The following is a 24,953-nucleotide window of genomic DNA, read 5'->3' on the forward strand; positions in this document are numbered from 1 at the left end:
GTTTTTCTGCCTTTTGTGTCAATTGAGTAAACAGGTAGTTTTATAATAATGCTGATTGTAGGTAGGTATGGGTAGGTAGGTCAATCTCGTGACAGAACCATTCATTACTTATATAGAAAGTACTCGTATACCGCCTTTTACACAAAATTATTATATAATAACATTACAGATCGACACACTTAACTTTGCAGTCGATAGCTGCTGCAGATTCTCTTCGTTCGAAAGTAGTTGCTCTTTTAGCTGTCTGTACAGAAATCAGAGGTGGCTGAATCAAATCCCGGTGAGCAGATTTAAAAAATATATTTACACCTTATAAGAACGCCCTTGGTACAGTGTTAAGACGGGGAAACTATGTCGCCACCCGGTTGGGTAGTGTTGTTAGGCGGGTTAAGGCAAAACCTCCTAGATCACAAGGCCGGGACACTGCATCATTTCAGCCTCCTAAATTGCATGGGAACCTTAAAAAATTGTATTTTTATTTATGTTTTTAAATTAAATAAAACATTTTAAAATGTTTAAATAACTAAGAATAAATTGGAAAAAAAAAAAAAACATTTTTTTTTTGTAAAATCCTAGAGAAGTTACGAGGCTGCTTTGAATGAGTTTCCCGGCCTTGTGATCTAGGAGGTTTTGGTTAAGGTGGGTTTGTAGGAAGGGATTTATTGATGCAGGTGTACAGAGAATCAATGCTGTTAGCTCCTCCAATTGAAATATCTGTAGAACAAATTCATCGTGCCTATATTGCGTCTTTGCATTAGAGATAGCAATCGGTCTGTTAAAAATTAAATGCTACTTCGTTTATATGCGTTATTTCACATCAATTAGTAAATCTTTAATTTATAAAAAAACCACCATTTTCGTTTGAAACTCTGCTTGAAATGGCTTTAGTAGTGTTTGGTGACCAGATCTGAATTGCTAACCTTCCTCTTTATATCTCCTTCCCCTCCCCATTTCATTCGGCCTCACCACATGCCCAAACCAGAGATGTCACTAGTCTCGCTGACTCCGGATAGTCGGGAGTCTGGGACTCTTGTGCGGTATTAATATAAAAAGATAACCTTGCGGATATGTAAGCTTGCTTCACATTACAGAAAAAATGACAAATGATCAACATATAGTAGGTAGGTGTACCTTACACCGCTAACAAAAGCAGGTACTTGTACATAAATTGCGTTTGACTATTTAAGCCACTAGGACGCGCTTTGTTCCGGCATTATTAGCATGACAAAGGTAAAATTGCCTGACGTAATACGAAAAGTTTTGTTGACTACATCAGGGTATCGATTCTCCAATCCAGGCCGCTCGCAATCGCCGTCGAAAGTTCATACACTGGTCGACATTATTATTCTTGAGTCTCGTCGAAGGTACATAATTGCATACATTTTGCGTAAATCCTATAGGTACTCCAGCTCTACATAAAATTTAATGTACTTGATGTTCGTCAAAATTACATAAAAAGGGTTATTATTCACGTACACAAAAATCTAGAAAATCTTGATAAAATTGATCATAAATATATCACAAGAAGTCACATACGAAAGGATCTCGTAGTCCCAGGGAGCAATACGGCAAAGTATCAATCGGGGACCGAAATTATATAATGAAATCCCCCAAGAGTTAAATATTAAAACATGCAAAATGTCCTTCATCGGTTCAATAATAACTAAATGGTTGATTGGCTTGGGGAGGCAGGAGTCTGAAAAACTATTAAATAATATCACAATTTTATATGGTTACCTATTAATGGCTCATTTAGTAAAAACTTTATATATATTCAATTTTGATAAAAAATAAAATAACACTTCAATTTTACAGAATAAATTTTTAGCAATTTTAACAGCATTTGGTTCCTTAGAACGGGCAATCTGCCTAGCTAGGAACAATTCATAATAACACTTGTATTTATTTTTAATATACTTATACAGTTAATGCAATATTATTATCTTGTCATTTTGCTATATAAATGTATCTAAAATAATTCAAAAGTCATTCCACTCGAACAACGAGTGGGTCGAACCAATCGTTCGAGTGGAATGATTTGGTCGAGAATCGAGGCCCTTGTACATGTACAATGTTAAGCGTACTTATTTAATACCTATTAGTAGTAGTGAACTATAGTACCTAGAGATCATATAGGTACTATAGGTTCACTGGTAAAAAAAAATATTATATATATATATATTTTTTAAATTATAGTGACTATTTAAACATTGTACACATAAAATATGAGAGTGAATATGTTTATAGTTATACTTTTATTTTCTGGGATTAATGAATGCAAATGTTCGAAGCGGAAATAATACGACTTGCCGATATCCGATCGAGCTGAAAATCAGCAGATAGACTCGTTGTAGATGACAATGCATTCTGTCACACACGCGGACGAATACCCATTTCTCTGAAATTGGATGACATTGCAGCAGTTAATATACTAAATAAATGTCGGTCCTACCCGATCGGCATTTGCCGATATTCTTAGCGCGGTTGACTACAGTCCCTAGGAAGGAAGGTACAATTCTCAGATAAACCAAGTGTTAAAACACACTGAAAATAGATGAATTATTATTTAAAATGAACTTAATTTTTATTTAAAATTAACGTTTAGTCGCTACTAATAATAGCCAAAGTTGTTTCTAAAATAATGAAAAATCTAAATGCTTTTGCGGCTTATGGGTGTTCTATGTATAAAAAAAAATTACACTAAAATATAACTAGATACAATATTTTAGTCTTTAATTTAAAAATAAAAAAAATGTATGAAACGGACTCTCTGATCGGACGGAGCTGCCCTCCTAACTAAATACATACTTCACACTTCGTTAAAGGTTTCAACGACAACAGGTCGATAATTTGTCATCGTTCCCGATCAAGAAAAGATCGCCGACGAACAACCAACAGTTCACGTCGACTAAATTGGGGGTATTATTGACGATTTATGACAAATTGGCGATCTACGTTCGTGACATGTTATTGACAATATCGATTACCCTTATCAATGTGACCATGCTAGTCCCCCTGGGTATCTAGCACGCTCGATCGGTATGGGTTTTATCGATAATATCGGTAAATTGTCATCGTTTACGAACATGACTGCAGATCGCCAATAACTAAGTCTAGTGCTCTCAATTTGTTCGACGTGAACTGTTGTTTGTACAGTCGTGCTCGGAAACAATGACAAGTTGTCGATATTATCGATAAAGCCTTTATCGATGTGACCGTGCTAAGCCCTCAGATAGACGAAAAAATGACTTATAACAGAATATTGTGAGTGAATGTGAATGTGGAAAAGAGTATGTGTCGAAGCAGTTTTTATTGGCGTTTCATCCTCTCTGCTTACTTCTGAAGAGAAATAGTATGATAGTTAGATACTTAGAAATACAAGCCAAATGTAAAAATGAGTTCAACTTCAGTATAAACTCCACGAAAATAATGTTCATGGAGTCATTACCATTTTATGAACGAACACATTCAAATCCTTGAACCCTTGTTGAAGAATGGCAGGGGAGTCTCGCTCTGGTGAATCAAAGGGGGAGGATAGAAGAAGAGTGAAGAGAGTAGGGCAGAGAGGAGAAGGTGAGGGGAAGGATGTGACGTCACGGAGCAAGGGGCCATTCTTAGTGTGCGTCCGATCAACACGAGATTAGTGCTTTGAGATAACTTGAAATTACATAATACAGTATATTTCTTAATATTAATTAAAACATGTATATATATATAATATAAAATACGAGTATTACACATTTTTGTCCCTTTTCGTGACATTTTAGCCAGAATTTTGCATTAAAATTAGATATCAAAAACGTATACAATTTCCATGTAAGTTTGGAGGTAGTTATGCAACAAAGTTCTATTAATTTAATTGACTTAACATTTATTTTTTAGAACAACATGTTTCCATTTTCAAATTACGAACAACATATTTGTTTTTATTCAATTTATATCATCATTTAGAACAATTCAGTTTACAGTCGACATACCTAGTTCTATCTGAAGTAGATAAAATATTTTTGGAGCAACATGTTTACATTTGCGTTTTACTTCGAGCTAGTTCTCTTCAATTGCGTGAAATTGAGAAAAAAGGACATTAATGTAAAAGTGGAACATATTTTAATTGAGTTATCTTTACATTTAAGAAAATTGTACGCAAAAAATAGCATAAATATTTCAAATAAACGGATATATCAGTATTGCTTCTGAGTTAAGGCGGAGCTTAATGCCAAATCACTATGTTGATTAATCTTTATAACGAATTGTTGTACATTATGAATACCAAAAATATGCTTTAGATAAATTGAAGGTTTTCATATCGCTTCGCTTGAGTAGAATACAAATAAAAAAATAAATTACTCAATAAAAAATATAAATGCAAACTACTAAAAAAAATATTTTTTCGATAGAAATGTATGAACACATAAAGGAAACAACTTTAACAAAATACAGTTTTATAGCTAAGATTATCTGTGACAGTTTCACTTGATTAACTTTTTTGCTTTCTTATAAAATTATTTACAAAATAAATAAAAACCAGTTTTTTGCTTGAAATCGAACTTTTCTAGACTCCGTTTGTCAAGCGATTTTAATGCCTATTACCTACGATATAAGGTATACCAAGAATATACACATTTTTGGCTTGTAGCTTCCTCTTAAGCAACTATATTTTATTTCAACCGTGTCATTTTTGGCTTAATTGTTACAGAAGTTTATCCTCTCTAGTATTTTAAAAATTGTTATATACACAAGATATATATTTAATTATTTGTCCTGAAAAACTTTGAATCCAATTTGATTTCACTAAATTTACAATTAATAACATTACAACATTTATGACATCAGTTGAGACACAGCATTGTGTTAAGAAAATATTTATTGCAATCATTAAGTTTAACTGAAAAATGTCTACCTCCGAAGAAAAAAATTAAACACCACGAATTGGAAAACATTCTTGTTTCTACATAAATTATTATTTTAATATTAGTAAGAAATATTTTTAAATTTTTATGAGAAGAATTTTAATTTCTAAGAACAATAGACAGTTGTCTAGGTTAAATATAATAAATATTTGGTTACTGGGAATCGAACCCGTGACCTTGCACTTTCCAGTCGAATACGTTTCCGGCCGAGATATCTTTTACAGTTATTCATTCGTGAAGTTACCCACGTATTATGTTTTGGTATTTCAAGGTACCTTCTTGCTTTCTAAACATTTAAAAACAGATATGTTCATTTGCAGCAAGAAATGTTATGAATAATGACGATTAATTTGGACTTGAAACATAATATAAAATAAAGGTGTCCGGTAAGTGGTGGATAAAATTTCAACTGTGGATGGGACCCCAAGGTCGTTCTGAAAATTGAATCATGTGTAGCAAAAGTCCCACGGTTTTCGAGTTAATTGGAACCGATTTTTTTTGTAATTTAATATGTTGAAACACCCAAAGATCGGGCTGTGCTTCGGATTTTGTTTTATAATGCAATGGAACATCCAAACATCGAGCCTATGTCATTTGAATGTGTTATTATATAATATGTTGAAGCTTTCAAAATGTAGGGTCTATGTGATTCGGATTTGTTACATTTATACGTAGGAATATTCGAACATCGAGCCTACGTTACTTGAATTTGTTATAATATAATATGTTAAAGTTTTCAAAATATAGGATCTACGTTATTCGGATGTGTTACATTTATACGCAGGAACATTCGAACACCGAGCCCATGTTATTTGAATTTGTTAAAATATAATATGTTGAAGCTTCAAAATGTAGGGTTCATGTTATTCGGATTTGTTACATTTATATGTAGGAACATTCGAACATCGAGCCCATGTTATTTGAATTTGTTAAAATATAATATGTTGAAGCTTCAAAATGTAGGGTTCATGTTATTCGGATTTGTTACATTTATATGTAGGAACATTCGAACATCGAGCCCATGTTATTTGAATTTGTTAAAATATAATATGTTGAAGCTTCAAAATGTAGGGTTCATGTTATTCGGATTTGTTACATTTATATGTAGGAACATTCGAACATCGTGCCTATGTCATTTGAATTTGTTATAATATAATATGGTAAAGTTTACAAAATATAGGGTCTACGTTATTCGGATTTGTTACATTTATACGTATGAGCATTCGAACATCGAGCCTATGTCATTTGAATTTGTTAAAATATAATATGTTGAAGCTTCAAAATGTAGGGTCCATGTTATTCGGATTTGTTAAAATTATATGTAGGAATATTCGAACATAGAGCCTATGCCATTCGGACTTATACGTAATGTGTTGGACAATCAAACTTCGCGCCTGTATCATTCGGATTATTTGTTAAAATCACCAAATTTCATAATTTTTTTCCAAATTGCTTTGGAGCCTTTGGTTACATAAACATGCACATTTTAATTCTTCTGTTAGCTTCTTACTTCTAGATTTGAATATAAAGCGTGGTATTTTCTCTTTTAACACCGTTTAGATCATATTTCTCATAATGACAGTACGGGATCCACAACGATTTCCTTCAATTGAGTTTTTTCCAAAAGCGAACAAATTAGCCTGAGGACTCATTAACTCATATTACGTGAAGGCTACGCCAAAACTTGATACAGAAAACAAAGTTTATTCATACTATAATACCAGCTCTTAGAAGATTTGAGCTAGCGAACACGGTATCGCATTTACATATATAAGCACACACTTCACCACGATCTTCCATTACATAATTTGGCATTTGAAAATACTATAATATATTAATTAATAAGCCCTATTCGGTAATCGGTAAAAGCTTTGCCCGGAGACTTCCAATTATTGCAGCTAAAAAAACGTCGCCCTCGATGTGACAAAATTCTGTTTTATGTCATGGGCGAAACTCACCGGCCTTAAAATTTATCAGGTGTTTAAAATCTCTCGCTTTTCGCGTATCTATCATACTACGATTCCAGACAAAAAAAAACCTACACAAATATTTTTATCCGCAATTATAATAATTAATTGTTTTCGCGATATAATTTTTCAACAAGCAGGAAAAAGTTTCACCAAGGAAACACCGCCTTGCATTGTCTATTCTATGCGAAGGTTCATCAGCAGATAAGATCTTGCTGCGTGTTTTGTCTATGGATTCCATAGACATAGTATACAATTCCATAGAGAATATTATGGACATAATTCATTTTAGTCGGCAATTCTAGGAGTGTTATGAATAGCATTCTTTGAATTGCGATTTCCGAGAGATAGGCTTGATATAAGTGAATATAATATTATGTAGTTATTGTTTTAAAGATGAGAAGGTCATGAGTACTGAGGTCGAGGGTTCAATCGCCGCACCGGTAGAAGCGAAGTTGTTATAGTAACATTTGTGAGGAAGCAATAATTTTCATAAATATAATCTTTTTGGTACTGAAGTTTGTAAGTGAGAATTCGATCATAGAATTTGACGATATTTGGAGACCCAGTGTCTTAAATGTGATATATTTAGTGCCAGATATAAACGCTTCATCTGGGTCAGAGCCGAACTTCCGCCTAGGTCCGAGAGTCCTCGGCCTAGGGTTCCAACCTTGGAGTAGGGGGCCCGGCCAGGGACTGATTTTTATTTTATTTTTTTAACTTGAGGCCCCGATAAAAAAGAATATAGCGTCTTTAGGGATGCTATGAAAATGGTACACGTTGAGGACACAGGATTCGGAAAATAATACATTAAATTTTCCATGGGACCCCAATGCCAGAGGGGGGCCCGGCTAGGGGCCAAAATGATACAGAACACGGGAGGACACAGACCTGAAAAATATATTTCAATTTTTTATGTTATCGGGAAATGTTACTTGTGCAATGATGGAGGACTTAGCTAGCAGTGGTTTGAACTCGTGACGCTTGAGTAGGAGGGAATCCGATTCATTTGTCCACTCGGCTACTTTCCGGCTAAGCTAATATATTTTAAAGGTTTCTCTTTTGAACAATTAAAATATATTTTCGTTTGTGAAAAAACTGAACGATTTTCGTTAAAATATTGTAGGTGTTCAGACTCTCCAAAAAATAGAAATCCAAAGCATATGTTGGTTAGCCCTTCGACATAGAATATTTTTGCCTGCGGCGCTTTTTCCTTCCGTTTGTCAATGTAATAATTCATATTCCACTCTCTTCATCCACACCACATTCCTACCCTAATTGGGGATACATGGAAAAAATTTCGCCTGTGGGGCTTTTTCTGTGTTTTTGTAAATACAATAATTTTTATAACACTCCCTTAACCCACGCCACATACCTACTATGTATCTACCTCAATTGGAGATACCAGTGAGAAAATCTCCCTTCCGTTTCTTCCGTGGCGTTTTAACTAATTTTCAACTCTCATCACTCTCGTCACTTACTCCAACTGGGCATGACATAGTTCCACAGGTATTGAGGAATGTTGTAAATTTATTTTTTATTTGACCTTTCCGAAAAATTCAAAATAATATTCACATACGTAAAAAGTGTAAATACACAATTCAAAATGATGAATTTTTAAAATTTATCTTAAACTTTTAAAATTTTGATAAGTGGCACATAATTAGTCTTGCACGAACCCCTTCAATAAAATTATCCAAAAAATGAGAATTGATGTTCTGTAGGTTTACGGATTTCAAAACGGGCTCCCGAACTTAGTATGCCCACGGGCCCCTTCATGGCTTAAGACGGCCCTGTTCATAACCCCGCGCAACGCCGGGTAAAGCTTGTATGCAAACATTTCTAGTTTATTCTGACTACTTCATTGTTCCTTCCCTTTAAGCTCTATAAAAATTAAGCTGCTCCCCCTAACTTGGAAGCTGGCGACGCCCCTGCAACACAATGGTTTCTCCTTTCATATATGAAGATATCTAACAGAAGTATGTCCAAAGCCCAATCAGTGATAGCATTGCAATAGAGCTAGAGAACCAAAAATGTGTATATTCTTGGTATACCTTATATTGTAGGTAATAGGCAATCGCTTGACAAACGGAGTCTAGAAACGTTCGATTTCAAGCACAAAACATGTTTTTATTTATTTTGTAAATAATTTTATAAGAAAGCAAAAAAGTTAATCAAGTGAAACTGTCACAGATAATCTTTAAAAAGTTGTTTCCTTTATGCGTTCATACATTTCTATTGAAAAAAAATTTTTAGTAGTTTACAAATATATTTTTTATTGGGTAAATTTATTTTTTTATTTGTTTTCTAAAAACCTCCAATTTATCTAAATCATATTTTTTGGTATTCATAATGTACACCAATTCGTTATAAAGATTAATCAAAATAGTGATTTGGCAGCTTCGCCTTAAATTCTCTGGTACCCCACGTATATTTCTCCTGTAAAAAGTAGTATTCTTCTGATATCACCATCGACTTATAATGTAATTAAAATCTCATTTTATTCAAATTTTATTATGACGTCACCTTTCACAGACACGTGTTCACACACAAATGCATTCCTACTGCCGTTACAACTCGCCTCATTATTTAGCCCAATCTGGTGACGTATAATTAATTCACTTGGCTGTACATATACTCTTGGGCGATGTCACATAAAAAAATAATGGAGAGATATTTCCTAACCGGTTTCGCTTGAGTTCATATTTAATGTTTGTTTTTAAATTTTTTTAAGTCGGTAAATATCTAGAAGCCATCACACAAACATTTAAAAAAAAAACACAAAAATCGGTTGTTGGCCAGTTTTTTTCTTTTTTTATTGAACCCAAACTAAGAACCTAAAAACTTACTTTACAAAATAAATGTCACATCGATAATATAATAAGATGACCGCAAAACGTTGAATTTATTAAAAATATTAATTAATGTGCATTATTTTGCCTCTCCGTAGACTAAAAAAGTTGCTCCACATCGTAATCTTTTGTGCGTATTAGGATGGGTGCTTCTCTGGTTATTTACCAAAAAAATATTTTTTAATAAATCAGTTTTGAACGTTTGAATGGATATTTGGAAGTGGCACAGCCCATGATGGAAATTATGTTAACAGCTTAAAATCTGCGCAAAATTCATGACTCACACACATTTCGGAGAGTTTTTGCTACTTTGTGGAATCAGATTAATAGTAGAGATTACCCTAGGTTACACAATCGTTGTTATATCTGATTCAGATAATATCAGACAATCTGATTTTGACGTTTTTTATTGTTCTTAAATTCGAAAATTACAAGACATCTTTGGACCAAACGAAAACAGCCTCTATGAACCGAGATTCCTATGAACCTTTCACGAATCCACAATATAAATTTTACATAGGTAGTATAGAACGTATCCAAAACAAATTTATAAAATATATTACCTACAAATTCAACAATAACTTTGAGTGTACATTTGAAACTTTGCAGCAAAAACGAGCAGTAGCTGACTCAATATTTATACACAGAATTTTAAACAATGACATTGACTGTACCGAACTTCTGTCCCTTATTAACTTTAACATACCTTTGAGACGTACACGACATACAGTGCTATTCCACACGTTTAATTATAAAACAAATGCAGCATTTAATTCGCCAATTACCCGAGCTCTTAATACTCTAAATAATATTTGTCTTAACTCTAACATTGACATTTTATCGGATTCACTGCCCAAATTCAAACGTGGCATCATGTCAATAATTTAAACTGTTCAATGCGCATACATACAGACACACACGCAAAAAAACACTCACACATACATTACACACGTCACACACACACCTATATACTACACACGTCACCTGGTAATTAAGGAATAAACACACCACTTAGCAGACATTGCAAGGAAACATATCATAGGTACACAACATTATATATCTTATTCCTGTAGATTGTTTCATCTCTGTAAATCATGTACTGTTTGTTTCTATAATATAAAATAAATAAAAAAATATAATATTGTGTAATTTCCATTAAAGATTACAATCCAAATCTCCGAATTATAAATAATAAGCTCTTTCTTAGCTTATAAACCAAATCGTTCTCGATCAAACGAACGCGTTCCCACATAAACCATGATCATCATGAAAATTGGCTTTTATTTGATTAATAAAGAATTCTCCATTGTTTCAGATACTCCCAAGCCGTATCTCAGATCATGTGAGAACTGAAGATCACCTCTGACAGAAGAAGAAAATCACAAGAAATAAAGAATGAACCATCGACAATGATAATCAGAAAGTTCTCTAATAAAAAGCGCCCATAGACAATAAACAAAGACTTCGATATTAAACGCAGTGTGAAGAGAAAAGTTTAGATAACAATCAACTATCGAATTTAATGTTCAACAGAATTGTGCCATATATATCTTTATTAAATTATAACACAGACAACTTACACAAGATTTATTTTCAATATTAGTGTCGCGTGTTTTGAATCTGCAGTTAATAGAAAATATTACTGAGATGTGAACGAATTGTAGTTAAATGAAAAGTGAAAAAAACTCTTATTATTATTGTAGTGCAAAATATATATAAAAAACTATTATCACACAAGTTCGTCTCAGCTTTATTCGTGAGTAATATTTATTTATATTATATTATATACCAGTAGTTCGGTAAACAGTCAGCCTCGAGTCCAAAAATATACGTTTCTTTTTAATTTATTAAAGCCTAAATTTCCTCAGAAAAGATATTTGTAAGTAGACACTTGAATACCTACCTACATGCCATGTTAAAAACTGTATATTTTATGAAAAAATTTTAAAATTTATTTCAAATAAGGAATTACACAATCTATCCAAAGAAACGTCACTATCGCAATGACAATTTTTTTTCACATAAACACGACGACTTTATATTTGAAATTTGAATCTTTATTACACCTTTAGAAGGTCGACTATCTTGAAACGAAACGTACAAACAAATTTACGTAAAGACGAAACGTAAAACGGTCGATATAAAATTATTAATTTTGTGTATTATCTATTCGAATCTGAAAATAACTAGGAAATGTTACATTTTTCAATCGATTTTTCTAATTTACATTCGCGGTAAAATTTCCGTACTCATTTAAAAGGTATTCATTTAATTTTAAAACTTAGAAAACGTAAGAATTTATTTTGTATTCTTTCAATAGATTGTGCATAAATAATATATTGTAATCCAGACGGTTCCATTTTAATTACAAATTGACAGTAATTTGTATTACATGTTTTAAATGGTGGTGGAGATGCATCAAATATTATATTATACCTTAAATATTACATTTGAATAATTCATTTTCCAATGCTTTTATGGTCGTAACTATGTCCGTTGTTTCTATCGTTGATCAGTACAAAACCGTGTGATTTTCTATCTTAATTGTTATGCAAAGTTGTTGCCTGGTTTGCATGTTGTTAATTTTGTATATTATTTTATTACTGTGAGATGGTTTGAAAGTGAAATCTTAATTATCTCATTCCATGACGGCATAATAAGCATGATCTGTCATTTGATGTGAGATGCAACAAAAAAAATTGGACATTGTTTTCTATCTTCGCCTTCTAATGTAACTTGAATTATTTAACAAGTGTGATTGAAATTAGATGAAATCTGCTATAAATTGTCCAGAGGTTAAAAGGCGATACAATTCGAAAAGCTGTAACGAATTCATGCATTTCTACGTTGGTTGCGATAAGGTTTAAATTGCCATGACTCGGAATGCATGATTTATGCAAAAAACGTCGCAAAAAATCTTTTTTTAATTTATTTTGTTAAGTACAGACACAAAATATTAAACTATTTTCCGGTAGCAGTTTAAGAAACAAACTTTTTCACACTGTACAACGAAGGCAAATCAAATAAAAGGTTCGTATGTCGAAGATTTAAAATTTTACACAGGGCTGACTTTATTTTTTTCTAGGCTTATAAAAAAACCTCGCTAGTAAAATGCCCGGTTAAAACACATATTTTTTGTAATATTTCGCATTACATCGCCCTAAATGGATATTTCAAAACCCTTAATAGACAATTCGTTGCAGTTCCATTACTCCTCTACCCATAAATCACCTCTACCCGCATTCCCTCCTATACGGTTTTTTCGCGCCAATAATTGAATTGTAATTTTCCTCATGTTTTCTTTAGTACCTACCTATCTTCAGTTTAATACAATAGAACACATTTAAATACAAATGAAAACATTACCATAGAGAATGTAGGTAGGTACCTACCCCAATAATAATTTGTATAGAATCTTTTCATATTAGAAATTAATTTATTCTTCACATGATTTCTAAGCTGTTATAAGTAGGGAACATGTCTTAATTTCCGCACTAACTTGTTATTAAACGCCCGTAATAATTAGTATTGTCGCGTTTCTCCTCTGTGGGTGAATCTTGTCAAATTAGAAACTTGTTCATTCTTCTCGTGATTTTTACTCTCGACTTTCGTCATAAATATTATCAACTTTGACAGGCTGGCAGGTTTCTATTTGTATGGAGGGGTTCATTCTTTTTTCTCAAACTCTCTTTACAGTTGTCGGAAATTATCAGGATCTAGCAATATCTATTAGGTACCTCCACACAATTTTATTAATATTGGGCACTATCGACATTTCAAGTAAGAGCTATTTACGTATTTTGATTTCGGGTAAGAACTGAAATCAATTAACCCCTAGATTACAAACCTTCATGGACAGATGTTTTTATAACTTTTTGTAATCCCGCTCGTGCGAACAAAACTTAATTTGGAATTTGTGGTCAAAATACCAAACTAGAATATTAAAAAAAACAAATGCTATTGCAAATATCTAGCATCTACGCATTTGGGCTATTTGTTTGTTTTAAATTATAAAATATAGCCCATTAAGGAATTCGATTTATCGCAATTTTAAAGGCAACTTTGGCAGTTATTTTATAATTAACAACACAATTAAATAAAGTAACTCACACCGTGACCGTAATGGATACTTGTAATAGCTTTTGATTGAAAAAAAAGTTTTCGGTTGGGTATTTTGGTCTCAAAACCTATACTAAAATTGGTATGAAAAGGGTCTCTCAGTATCTGTCCTGCCCAACGGATCCGTCCCAGTTTATTTTTTTTTAATATCTCTCTCGATTAGAATTTTTTGGTTCTACTTTCTATAATAATATCCAGTCTAAAAGTCGTCCGTCACGTGTGAACCGTTGGGCTCTTAATTGGCCTATAATTTATGCCAGATTCGATACATGATTGATCGATAAAGCTTTATGATTAATTATGATATCAAATTCATTCACACATGGCGCGAATATTAACGGATCAGTATCGGAGTTAATAATCTGGGCTACAATAAATTTTCTATCTCCTTTTACGTACTTGTACACGTAGGTACTTTAAAATAAATCAAATGTATTTATGGTAGGTGGCAATGAATTTTACGGTTCGAATTTGAAAAGTACCCAAAGACAAAACGTAGAAAATAATATATTACCATAGACAAGTTAGTGAGTTTTCACGGTCAGATGATTTTTACGGAGGCCAAAATTCGACGGGACTACAAAGAAATAAGCGACAAAAAGATGAATGATAATTTTTTTAACGAAAAAAATATATAATATTCAAGTTATGGTCTGATTACCAGCCCTGGCATTGGAACTTTAAAAAAAAGTACCTACCAGGTTGGACAAGGTGATGCATCGAAAATTATAATAAGGCTGAGTAAATAATATTGTACCAAGTAAAAAACTAGTTGTTTAAATGTCATTCGAGATGAAAGTGAAATAATTAAATAATAATAAACCGACAGAAGTGGGGTTTGGGCTCGTCTGCTGTATCCTAAGTAAGGTAAATTTAACCTGACTTCGAAGAATAAATTTTCTTCAACAGTTTAAAGATGCGTATTTTAATTTGCCGCCAAAACACCATGTTCGTGCAAAAGGCGCCTTTGACGTCCATCTTTTTTTGATGTTGAACTTCGTTTCCGAGTAAATCGAGTCCGAAGTTGGAATTTTTAAGGTTAAATTCGAATAAAAAGGCGTTTAATGCATATTAAATACTTCGAAGCATAGATCCTGCTCCAGAAGTAAAGTTTTTTTTAACTCTTTAGTAAGAAAATAAAAAAAAATTTAAATATCAGATCTAAAAAAAAAGTTTTTTTGGTTCTCTATACGGGGTCGATTCATCAGTTTCCCGCTTTTACTACGAGTTTCCGGACACAGTGTATAAATAAGACAGTAACCGGACAACTAACTGAGGGTAAAAGGACAGTGGCAATTCAACACCATTCTGAAAAGTGATATGCATATAGGCAATTTTTTTTCATGACTTTTAATGACTTTATATCACCTTTTAAAGGAGTGTTGATTTGTAAACATTCATATTACTATATTGACAAACAAAATAAGAAAGCTAGCCTACATATTAGAGATTCTAAGACACATATTGGACATAGTTACACTAAAAACTATTATATATATATACTCTTGTTCAATCAACGCTCTCATATAATGTTTGTTGGGGTTCTTGTCATAAAACTACCCTAGAGACTTTAAATGTTGCCCAAAAATTAATTAAGTTTTTTGTATTTGTCACAGTTATTATACAGGGTGTTAAGAAACGCACTTGACTTATTTTAACCAGTGATTACTGAAATTATTTGGAGCAAAATATGTGAATGAAATTTTGGAATTCGGTGACATTTTTTTTGCTTGGTTTTAAAAAGGATAAAATCTATAATAATATGGCTTAGTGAAAATAAAAATAAAACTATATGTACGTTAAATGTATTCATGAAAATGGTCATAAATTCTATACCAGATGAGAGTGGTGATTTTGGATTACCCCTTGTCGCTTATGTCATAAATCAATGTAGAAACCCTAAATTCAATATTATTCTCATCTACTTATTTTTTATTATGTACCTACTAATTATTATTAATGAATAATAGTCTACGTAATGGAACTATTATTATCTACTTAATTAATTCATTTATAATTATTTTCTTATTATTATTTAGGTACTTAATTTGCTTACATTTATTTACTTATAAATAATTATGTTACTTTTTATTATTTACTTATAAATAATTACCTGTTAATATTTTCCTATTTTTAATTTCGTTTATTTATTGTTGTAATTATTCATTCAATCAAATAAAAAATAAGCATTGTCACAGAACTGTTAACTTTCTTCGCACAAACGGTATATACGTGTCCGATTATCTGATCATCCCTATTACATTATGCCATCCTCGAGCATCGATGGGTTAGGTTATTCTTCTTAATTGTTCCGTTTTGTCATGGAACTAACTGGAACGTTTTAGTCCTAACAATATTTAAAATTCATATCCATCACAATTTCAGCATCATGAAGCTGACGATATTCCGGCGCTGCCTGATATTCGGCACGTTCCTGGGCTGCTGTCTGTCGGGCGCGTTGCTGGCGGGCGCGCTTGGCACGCCGCGCTGGGCGACGGCGCGTGCCGAGCGACACAACAGCACGGGCAGCCGTGGCCGAGTGGCGTTCGGACTGTTCGCCGGCAGCAGGGAGCTGAACGTGGCGTATGGGTGGCGGACGTTCCATTTTAGCGGTTAGTCATTTTATGATCCGTCTTTTATTAATTTTTATATAATATGTTGGTAGGTATGCACTTATTTTATTCCAGAAGCAACATCAATTTGTGACGAGTGGTAAAATGGTTTTAGCCAGTGACCAGATCTGATACCTCCTTTCTCCCGCTCTCTTTAACCTCACAACATACCCCAATCGGGGATTCCATAGTCTCTCTGGCTCCCGACAGCTGGGACTCTTGTGCGGTATTAGGCTACTCAGATCTTGTCATTAAAAACACAAGTCAAGTGTGTTCTCTCACTAGGGCGATATTGAGGAATTAAAATTTTTCCCATATTTTGCATCGATCTTTAGCAAAGTTTGTAATTGTTAAAAATTGTAACGGTTAATAATTCAGGTAGAAAAATATAAATGAAACATAAAAGCAGCGTGATATGTAATGAAAATAATGTTTTATTATTTACAGTTTGAAGTTATAAAAAGGCCTCTTATATTTATTTTATATAAATTTAAGGAGTGGTCAGAAACTCAAAGCTTATTTCTGAGAGTTAATTTACAAAATGTTACCACATTGTTATACATATAATAAATAAGTAAATAATTAACATGTTAATGAAATAAATTAAAACACTTTGTTTTTAACATGATAATTTTTATTTTTTTTTAAAATCGAAATGTTTCGAGAATGATGTTCTCTTCATCAGGACATAAATTGTACTAAAATTACTTATCAAGTATAGAAAAAGGCGTGGGGAGAAATGAAAGTAAGGGAGAAGGGGAAGAGAGGTGAAAAGGGGAGGAGCGATGTCGATTTAAAAAAAAAATAAAAATAATGATTATCGTGGTAAAAACAAAGTGTTTTAATTTATTTCATTAATAAAATGGTGCCACAAAGTGAATTTGCAAATTTGAAGAAATTAACATGTTGACTGCCATGGCAGTTTTCAGAATTCCGGTCTTAAAAACCAATTTCATTTAATCATATTATATTATTAAAAACTCTAATTTTTATAATTATATTATCTGTTCATTTATTATTTTCTGTTCTGTAAGCCAGCATTGATTGTTCTCTTCCCAGAAGCCATCTATCAATATTAGTACTGATAAACTACGAATTTTATCGTATTTTAGCGAATATGGCAAGTAAACACACTACGAGATATCTCGTAGTCAGCGTCCTAGCAAAGAACGCAATCTACGAGTTATCGTGTAGTTGGCAGTCAACGTGTTAATGAATTTATAGGGTGCTAGCTTATTTAAACATAACAAACAAGTAATTATTTAATATGCTTCATGATAAACCAAAAATAATATGATTAATTCTTTACGAGTCGAAATACGTTGCATCGCCATGATTGCCCTGGTATCCTTGTGTCCGTAACGTGTTCCCTGCTGCTCTGCTGGATCTGAACATCTGAACTAGTTATGTTGGTATTCATCGATAAGTTTGCCCAGATCTTCGAATTGATATTAGTAACGGATGTCAAGGCTTGTTGTTTTAAACCGTTACAAGTTCCATCGCTATTTATCTATTATTTTACACAATTTTTGCATAGTATTCAACTTCAAAGAAAGAAAAGAGAGGGGTGACCTGATTGAGACTTAACATTTTTTATCTGGACATTAATTACAGTTGCCCTGGTATTCAAAAAAACTTAACAACCGATACAAAATAACAACACGTGGACAACATTAACAAAACACGTTTGCGTCCAATCCTAGGAAAAACTTCCTTGAAAATAGAGTAGGAAAGCATGTAACAAACTTCCAGAATATGTCATCGATCCTTCAATATTAATAATTTTTAATGATAAACTAATGATTATAAGACAATGTTTTTTTGTATGTACAGCACAAAGGATAATAAATTATTAAAAGTAATAATTATTCGCCTGAAATACCCGTATAAAACGAAAATATCCCCCGAGTAAAAATAAATTCCACCGATGGGAATTGAACCCGCACCATTCTGATTGCATGTCAGCGGCTCTAGACCACTAAGCTACGTCGGCTTATTCCCAACCCACCAAATAATTCAGTATGTACTGGTATTTCATTCAACAATTACTACTTATTACATTTTTTTCCCCTGTAAAAAACCAACTTTACTTTTGTAGGAAAGGCTTTGTTAATGCTGAATTTCCCACTTGATGGTGTTGAGGCATAATTCTATCTGCATTTGTTGGTGCATTTGTCAAATATTATTATTTTTTATGATAAACCAATGTTTAATGTATTTTTTTATGCATTGCACAAAGGAAAACGAATTATTTTAAGCAATAATTATTCACATGAAATACCCATGCAAATTTAAAAAATCTCCTGAAAATAAATGCCCGTGACGGGAATTGAAATAATAATAATGAATAATAAACAAATATAAATCATATTGAAGCTCGATTGGATCCTCATTTGGAGAGAAGAAAGGATTAAATTATTTTTAATTTAAATCAATTCAATCGATGTTAAGTTATTGTGAAATTAGATATGAGTACGTCATCAAATAATAATACAATTAATTCAATCCTAATTATTCAATATTATAGTGTGTTGTTAATCCTTCCAGTGCCGATGATGGTCCAAGCAGATCCCCCGCTGCTGCACCCGGCTGCCTGGATGGGCACCGTGGCCTGCACGGGCGCAGGACTCGCCCTCGCCGCGCTTGGTGCCCTCTTCGCTGCCGTCAACACCGCCACTGTCCCCGCTTCCAAACTGGCGGCGGTGCCCGGACTCTATTTGTGGAATACTTTGGCAGGTTGGCCAAATTACATAACTGACAATTAATTAACTATCTTACTAAACGTCACAACAGAGACCGTACACCGAGACAGGAGACAGGATACTCATCTTAAGGCTGAACTTGTGTGTTGAGTTCACGAGCGAGACCGAGACAGGAGACTGTGACGCAACATAGCTGACAGCAAGGCGGTCTCTGCCCCGGACAGTGGTATCTTCGGTGACACACTGCTTACACTGGCTTTGGAGTCAAAATAATAGGCCCTCCAAACAAACCGATTTACAGAACCCAATATGTAGGATTTCTGCAAGTCGGATCATGTGTAGGTAAAACCGCCGACCGAAGTATGATTATTCCCTTTGTCGGGCCATCAGAATAATGATAATTCGGTTGGCGGTTCAATGAGTTGGATTGTGTGGAATACCTATTATTATTCATTAACCAACCATCATGTCATCTTGATATGAGCTGATTCAAGTACACCCACAACTTTTACATGGGGGACTCCGTGATTAAAGTTAATAATGTTAGGTTAGTTTTTATTGTGCCGATTTTATAATAAAATCACTCCCAAGAGAGTACATTGAATATTGTCCTTGAGTTCCGTATTAAATATATTTTCGTACTTTGTGAACTGAAAAATAATTTTTCAGTTTCTTATTAATTTGTCTGATGACAAATCTTTAAAGAAAATGATGTTTTGCAGTTCCTTTGATATATTGAAATTTAATTTTTTACACCTCTTCTTATTGTTGTGTTCGTACAAACATGTCTCCAACTCGTCTTATAAGTAGTTTATAATTAAATGGTTCTTTTAGATTAATCAGGGATTTATTAATACTCCACGTATTATAATGGTGACTCGATAGTCGACCTAACTAGAAGCTTGCTAATTGGAATCTGAAAAAGTAAGTTTCTCTGAGAACCTTCCCACTGGCCCTGGCAACTACTGGCCACTGGCTCCATCTTGCGGACTTTCACGCAAGCTCTATGCACTGCCATCTGTGCGTGCATCTATGAAGCTCTTATTTCCCAACACTTATAAATAGATAATCAACCCATTGCAGATGTTGCAAAACCTTACACACTGAATTTACACAGTACCTTGATTCATTCATAAATACCTATCCAGTTACTCTGACTTTTGACTTGGCTAAACTCAGTTGAGACCAGACTGTCACACCTCACTTGTACATCTCTGACCAATGTAATTTAACTCTTGTCATTTGAGTGGGTTGTTCCATAATATTCCACTATGATTCAAAATAGAAGTAATTTAAATCATAATGAAGTTTTGCTCTCTACCAGCTATTTCCCACACTAAAAATAAAATCGGTTTACTAATATTTCACTATAGGAATTAGATAACTAATATTTAATTTGGGAGGCGGATATGGTCACTGCTGCATCTGGAACCATTCATTGGATTACCCTAAGGGGTTCGCTCGCTAGACTTGGTGACTGTGGGGGGTTCATGGGGTGCTCACCTCAACCTCAACCTCATCTGAGTTGAGGTTGAGGGAGACCTAACGACCTCTCTAGCTAAACTCTCGACCCTTGTGCACCGCAGTGGGACAGATTTATACCTCACCCCTGGACACACCGATCCCCAGATTCCTACCTACCCCTCATACCTTTTTCCTACCCAGAACTTTCTCTCCTTTCTTTACTTACAAAGACCCTCCACACGTCATCCCCAAAGATGATATATACCTCGATGGAAATTATTTTCCTCAGGGTGTCAGTCAATGTAAAAAAAAATATATGTGACTTTTGTGTTCGGTTAAGATTGAGTGCATTCCGTATGCATATGTTAGTTAGGTAAACAGTTATTATACTCTTAAATATGCAAACCATGTTCTGTTTCCAGTGATAGCAGACCTGGGCGCCATTTCCCTATGGGTTGTGGAGTATTACACCAAGATTCAGTACAACGTTCTCAGCAGGGAAGACCTGAACAATAAATGGACGTCGGAGGGAATGGCGGACTTTGGAAGATCATTTTGGTAAATAAAACAATTTTCAGTATTTCATATTTCAGTAATTCAGTGGAGTAATTAGAGAGCAAAGCACGAAAGTCCCGGAATGTTAGTCTTTCTAGCAGCGTCACCACCATCTACTGAGGGACTAGAAAAGTCTCCAGTTCCAATGAAACATTTATTTTTCAATAATTTTTACATTTAAAAAGCTTGAGCATTCATCTATTTTTCTACTTCATCATTTCGGTCAATTTTGTAAGGGCTGTCGCAATTTTTGTATACCCATGTCATTGAGGAAGCGACGAACCTCATCTTTCGCCTTGTCGCTGAAGCACGTTTGTGTCCTTCTCTGAGCATTCGAAGGACCCATCTTGCGCACCTATCCTATGTATGCTGTTGCGGGGAAACCTCAGGAACCAAAATGTAGAGATTGTGTCAGTCGCAAAGGTTTGCTCAATCTTCGCAACTGACTGGTTGGAAAATGACGGTCACCCACTTCTTTCTTCATTGTGAATTTCAGTACGACCTGCTGTGAACACCCTACACCATTTGCGAACGTTGACATCCATGCGCGACGAGCCATACACTTCCGTCAATTGTTGATGAATTTATATAGGTTTAACACTTTTTGCGTTCAAAATCTGAATAACTGTGCAAATTTCACACTTGGCGGTAACACATAGAGGAAGGCTCTGTTAAAAATACAGCTGCTAGCCAAGACTGGGTTTTCCAGTAAGGCGTGCATAGGCTTGTTTGGGAGTAAGGGAAGCGGCACATACATAGTGTTGCCAACAGCCGCACCAAAAGTTTCCGTGCGTCCCCAGCGCTTATATATATATAATATATTAATAACTATCCCTTTGTTGCAGGTTTGTGGTGGGTGCGGCCATAATATCAGTGCTGAACATTGTGAGCATTATAATTGCAATGGCAGATGACAGGGAGAAGGACCCCATAGCCCCCATGATAGAGGAAAAGTCCAACGGGGCCATCATGCTCTACTGACAATCACCTTCACACCCCACTAATCATTAGCTTTAATTGTACATACAAATTTACATTATAAGCTAAATCTAATTAAGTATATTATTACAATGACAGAAAATGCTTGGGCATGTTTGTTAATAAAATCCTTTTTTGTTACTACAAATTTATTTATTTTGGTCAGTGAGACTTTGAAAAGTTGTTGTATTCTCCTGATATGTTTATATTTTGATGTCAATTAAGTATACTTGATTACTTCTCAACATGTACACCAATATATTATGTTTATTTGTTTTTTAAAAACATACCTGGAAGTATCTAAAATGAGCTTTTTGCTAAAAAACCTATTTAATGTATAATATTTAGTGCCATTAGTATTATAATATATATTTTTTATGATTGAAAAAAACACAAACCAAGTGAGTTTTGTGATTATGTAATTTGATCTACTTGTTTTATTTTGAATCTTGATTGTTGCAAGAATGGTTTATAAACAATATTGTATGATAATGTTTTATTTATATATTAAAAAGTGATATATACACATTTGTAGCGTTTAATGTAAATGTATCCCTTTTAGAGTTTTCGATCCTATAATTGTTTTTTCAGAATAGGGATTACGGTGCTAACATTTTTCAGAATCGGGATTACGGTGCTAACATTTTTCAGAATCGGGATTACGGTGCTAACATTTTTCAGAATCGGGATTACGGTGCTAACATTTTTCAGAATCAGGATTACGGTGCTAGCATTTTTCAGAACCGGGATTACGGTGCTAGCACTTTCAACCCCAGGATCCCAGTGCTAAATGTTTAAATTATTATAAAAAAATAGGAGTTGTAACAAATTGTTAATTTTTAGTAATTCATAGATTTAATTATTAATCTAACTAGGAATCATAATTGACCATCACAAATAAACTCCTCAAAACAATACACATTTTCCTAAACATATACAGGGTGTCCAGGGGTAAAGTGCTCTAAATTCGAAATATCAATGTTTATTTTTCCTTATAAAAATATTTTTTTTATTTCTCCATATGAAGCGGTTACTTTGTGATGTGACCAAAGATAATAGAAGAACGAGATGTGCTATAAGCAGTTCATACTGTGTGGAATTGTTTTGCCCAGTGTCGCCGGTTTTGTTCACCAATACTACTGCACACCTTCGCTTACGCTAAGGTATCCGCACTAATACATAGAACAGATTTATGTACGTACACGTCCCGATAGTATTCAAAGTACCCTAATTAGGTAGTACTCCGCCTACGGTCCGGCGGCCAACATAGCATATCTCGTTCTTCTAATATCTTTGGATGTGAGATTATAATTTAAAATTAAACAATAACTTTGTAAACAACACTATTATACGTATTATACTGCCCTGATGAAACTACGGTTGTAGCGAAACCCGGTCGGCATTAAGTATTTACCTATAAGTGATGTTTACAAAGTTATTGTTTAATTTTAATTTTTTTTTTTACTTTACACCCTGACGACACCCTGTATTTAAACTGCAAACGAAAACTATATATTTTGCACTTTGTCAAGCCATAATAGAAGCATTGTTTAGGGAGGAGCAATAAACTCGGCTATCGGTTATATGGAAATGCACAGAAAAACCATCTTAAAGATACAGGGTCCGTTACAGAAACCGCATGTTTTTTGATTGGTGGTTGACTTCAAAGAGTGTGGAGGGGTGGCCTTGATTTGTCCGTGGAGTGGGAAGCTTACTTGTCACCATGTCGTGGAACCTAGAGCATCGTACCTTCGCTCTCCAGAGGTACATGAGTCCCCTCTACACTTGAAGGGCGTTATTGGCTGGTTATACATTATAACCTACCCCAAAATTTTTATGTCCTGCTTCCCAAGATCTCAAGAATATTATGCAGTTAACATCGCTGCCAATAAAAAATAGATATTCCCACAGTTCTCGAGATTGAAAGCTCTAATCCCTCTGTCCTGTCGTTCTTGACCAATAAATTCTAAACGACAGTGAATGCCACCACGACAGGATAGAATAATATTTGTGATTATCTTAATAATTAATATTTGTGATTGTGTACAAATAAAAGTCTCGTTTAACTCAGCTACAGCGTTTATTGTTAAATTAAAAATCGATTTTACAATCACAATATCTACGCGTTTACTATGCACAATACGCATATGGAATGCGGGCGATATCTAGGTCACGGTTCCTAGCGCGGTAGTACTTGGCTGGCGGTCTGAAGACTGAATACTCGCTGCGTCAGGCTTATTTATACGGTACAGCAACGGCAACAGTAGGTAGGCGGGTAGGTAACAGTAGTAGGGGAGACACTCGCTCAGACTGGGTCATACTGGAACTTTCGTTGGCTCTGCTATTACGCGTAGGCGATAGGCTAGAACCTTCTAGCGAGTTGGCGTAATGTGCCAGACCGACTTGCAACGTATTGTCGTAGGTAGGTCGTGTTGTTTACGATAGTTCTCGGTAGTAATTTGCAAGTACCTAAGTACTTAGGTAGGTCGAGCTGTTTACTATTAATGAGTTAATTCTAGATTATTCTCTCGACGCCACATATTTATTAGGATATTTTCCTTGACAAGCGAATTAAAAATATGTATGCTAGAGCATTTAATAAGGTGCAAAACTCCCACAGCAACTGTTTTTACATAGCCGCGAGGCAAATTTGATATTCTTAATGGGTATTATTTTGGTTAATGGCTATTTAGACCTGACAGTTTAAAAAATACAATGACACATTATATTTATGATACTATTCAGTCCATTTTATCCATGAATGTCTCTAAAAGGTACCAATATGACTAATTAA

At 34.1% G+C, this 24,953-nt stretch overlaps 1 protein-coding gene across 2 annotated transcripts in view; it reads left to right on the forward strand.

The window, feature by feature from the left end:
• LOC149411549 (uncharacterized) overlaps nucleotides 1–22,507 on the forward strand; it is a 56,866-nt gene extending 34,359 nt beyond the window's left edge. Inside the window, exons 2-6 of one of the 2 annotated variants that reach the window (XM_089646795.1) lie at nucleotides 11,045–11,485; nucleotides 16,234–16,460; nucleotides 19,008–19,196; nucleotides 21,049–21,184; nucleotides 22,027–22,507. In XM_089646795.1, coding sequence (XP_089502921.1) covers nucleotides 16,238–16,460; nucleotides 19,008–19,196; nucleotides 21,049–21,184; nucleotides 22,027–22,162 — 684 coding nt within the window. In that variant the 5' untranslated portion in view covers nucleotides 11,045–11,485; nucleotides 16,234–16,237 and the 3' untranslated portion in view covers nucleotides 22,163–22,507. Of the gene's footprint in view, nucleotides 1–11,044; nucleotides 11,486–14,870; nucleotides 14,887–16,233; nucleotides 16,461–19,007; nucleotides 19,197–21,048; nucleotides 21,185–22,026 lie in introns of those variants that run through there. The other variant, XM_089646796.1, reaches the window with a different exon arrangement.
• The last annotated feature ends 2,446 nt before the right edge of the window (nucleotides 22,508–24,953 follow it).

The sequence above is a fragment of the Hesperophylax consimilis genome, chromosome 25 (genome assembly GCF_061612785.1).
Source record: "Hesperophylax consimilis isolate HC1 chromosome 25, BYU_Hcon_1.0, whole genome shotgun sequence".
Taxonomy (NCBI): domain Eukaryota; kingdom Metazoa; phylum Arthropoda; class Insecta; order Trichoptera; family Limnephilidae; genus Hesperophylax; species Hesperophylax consimilis.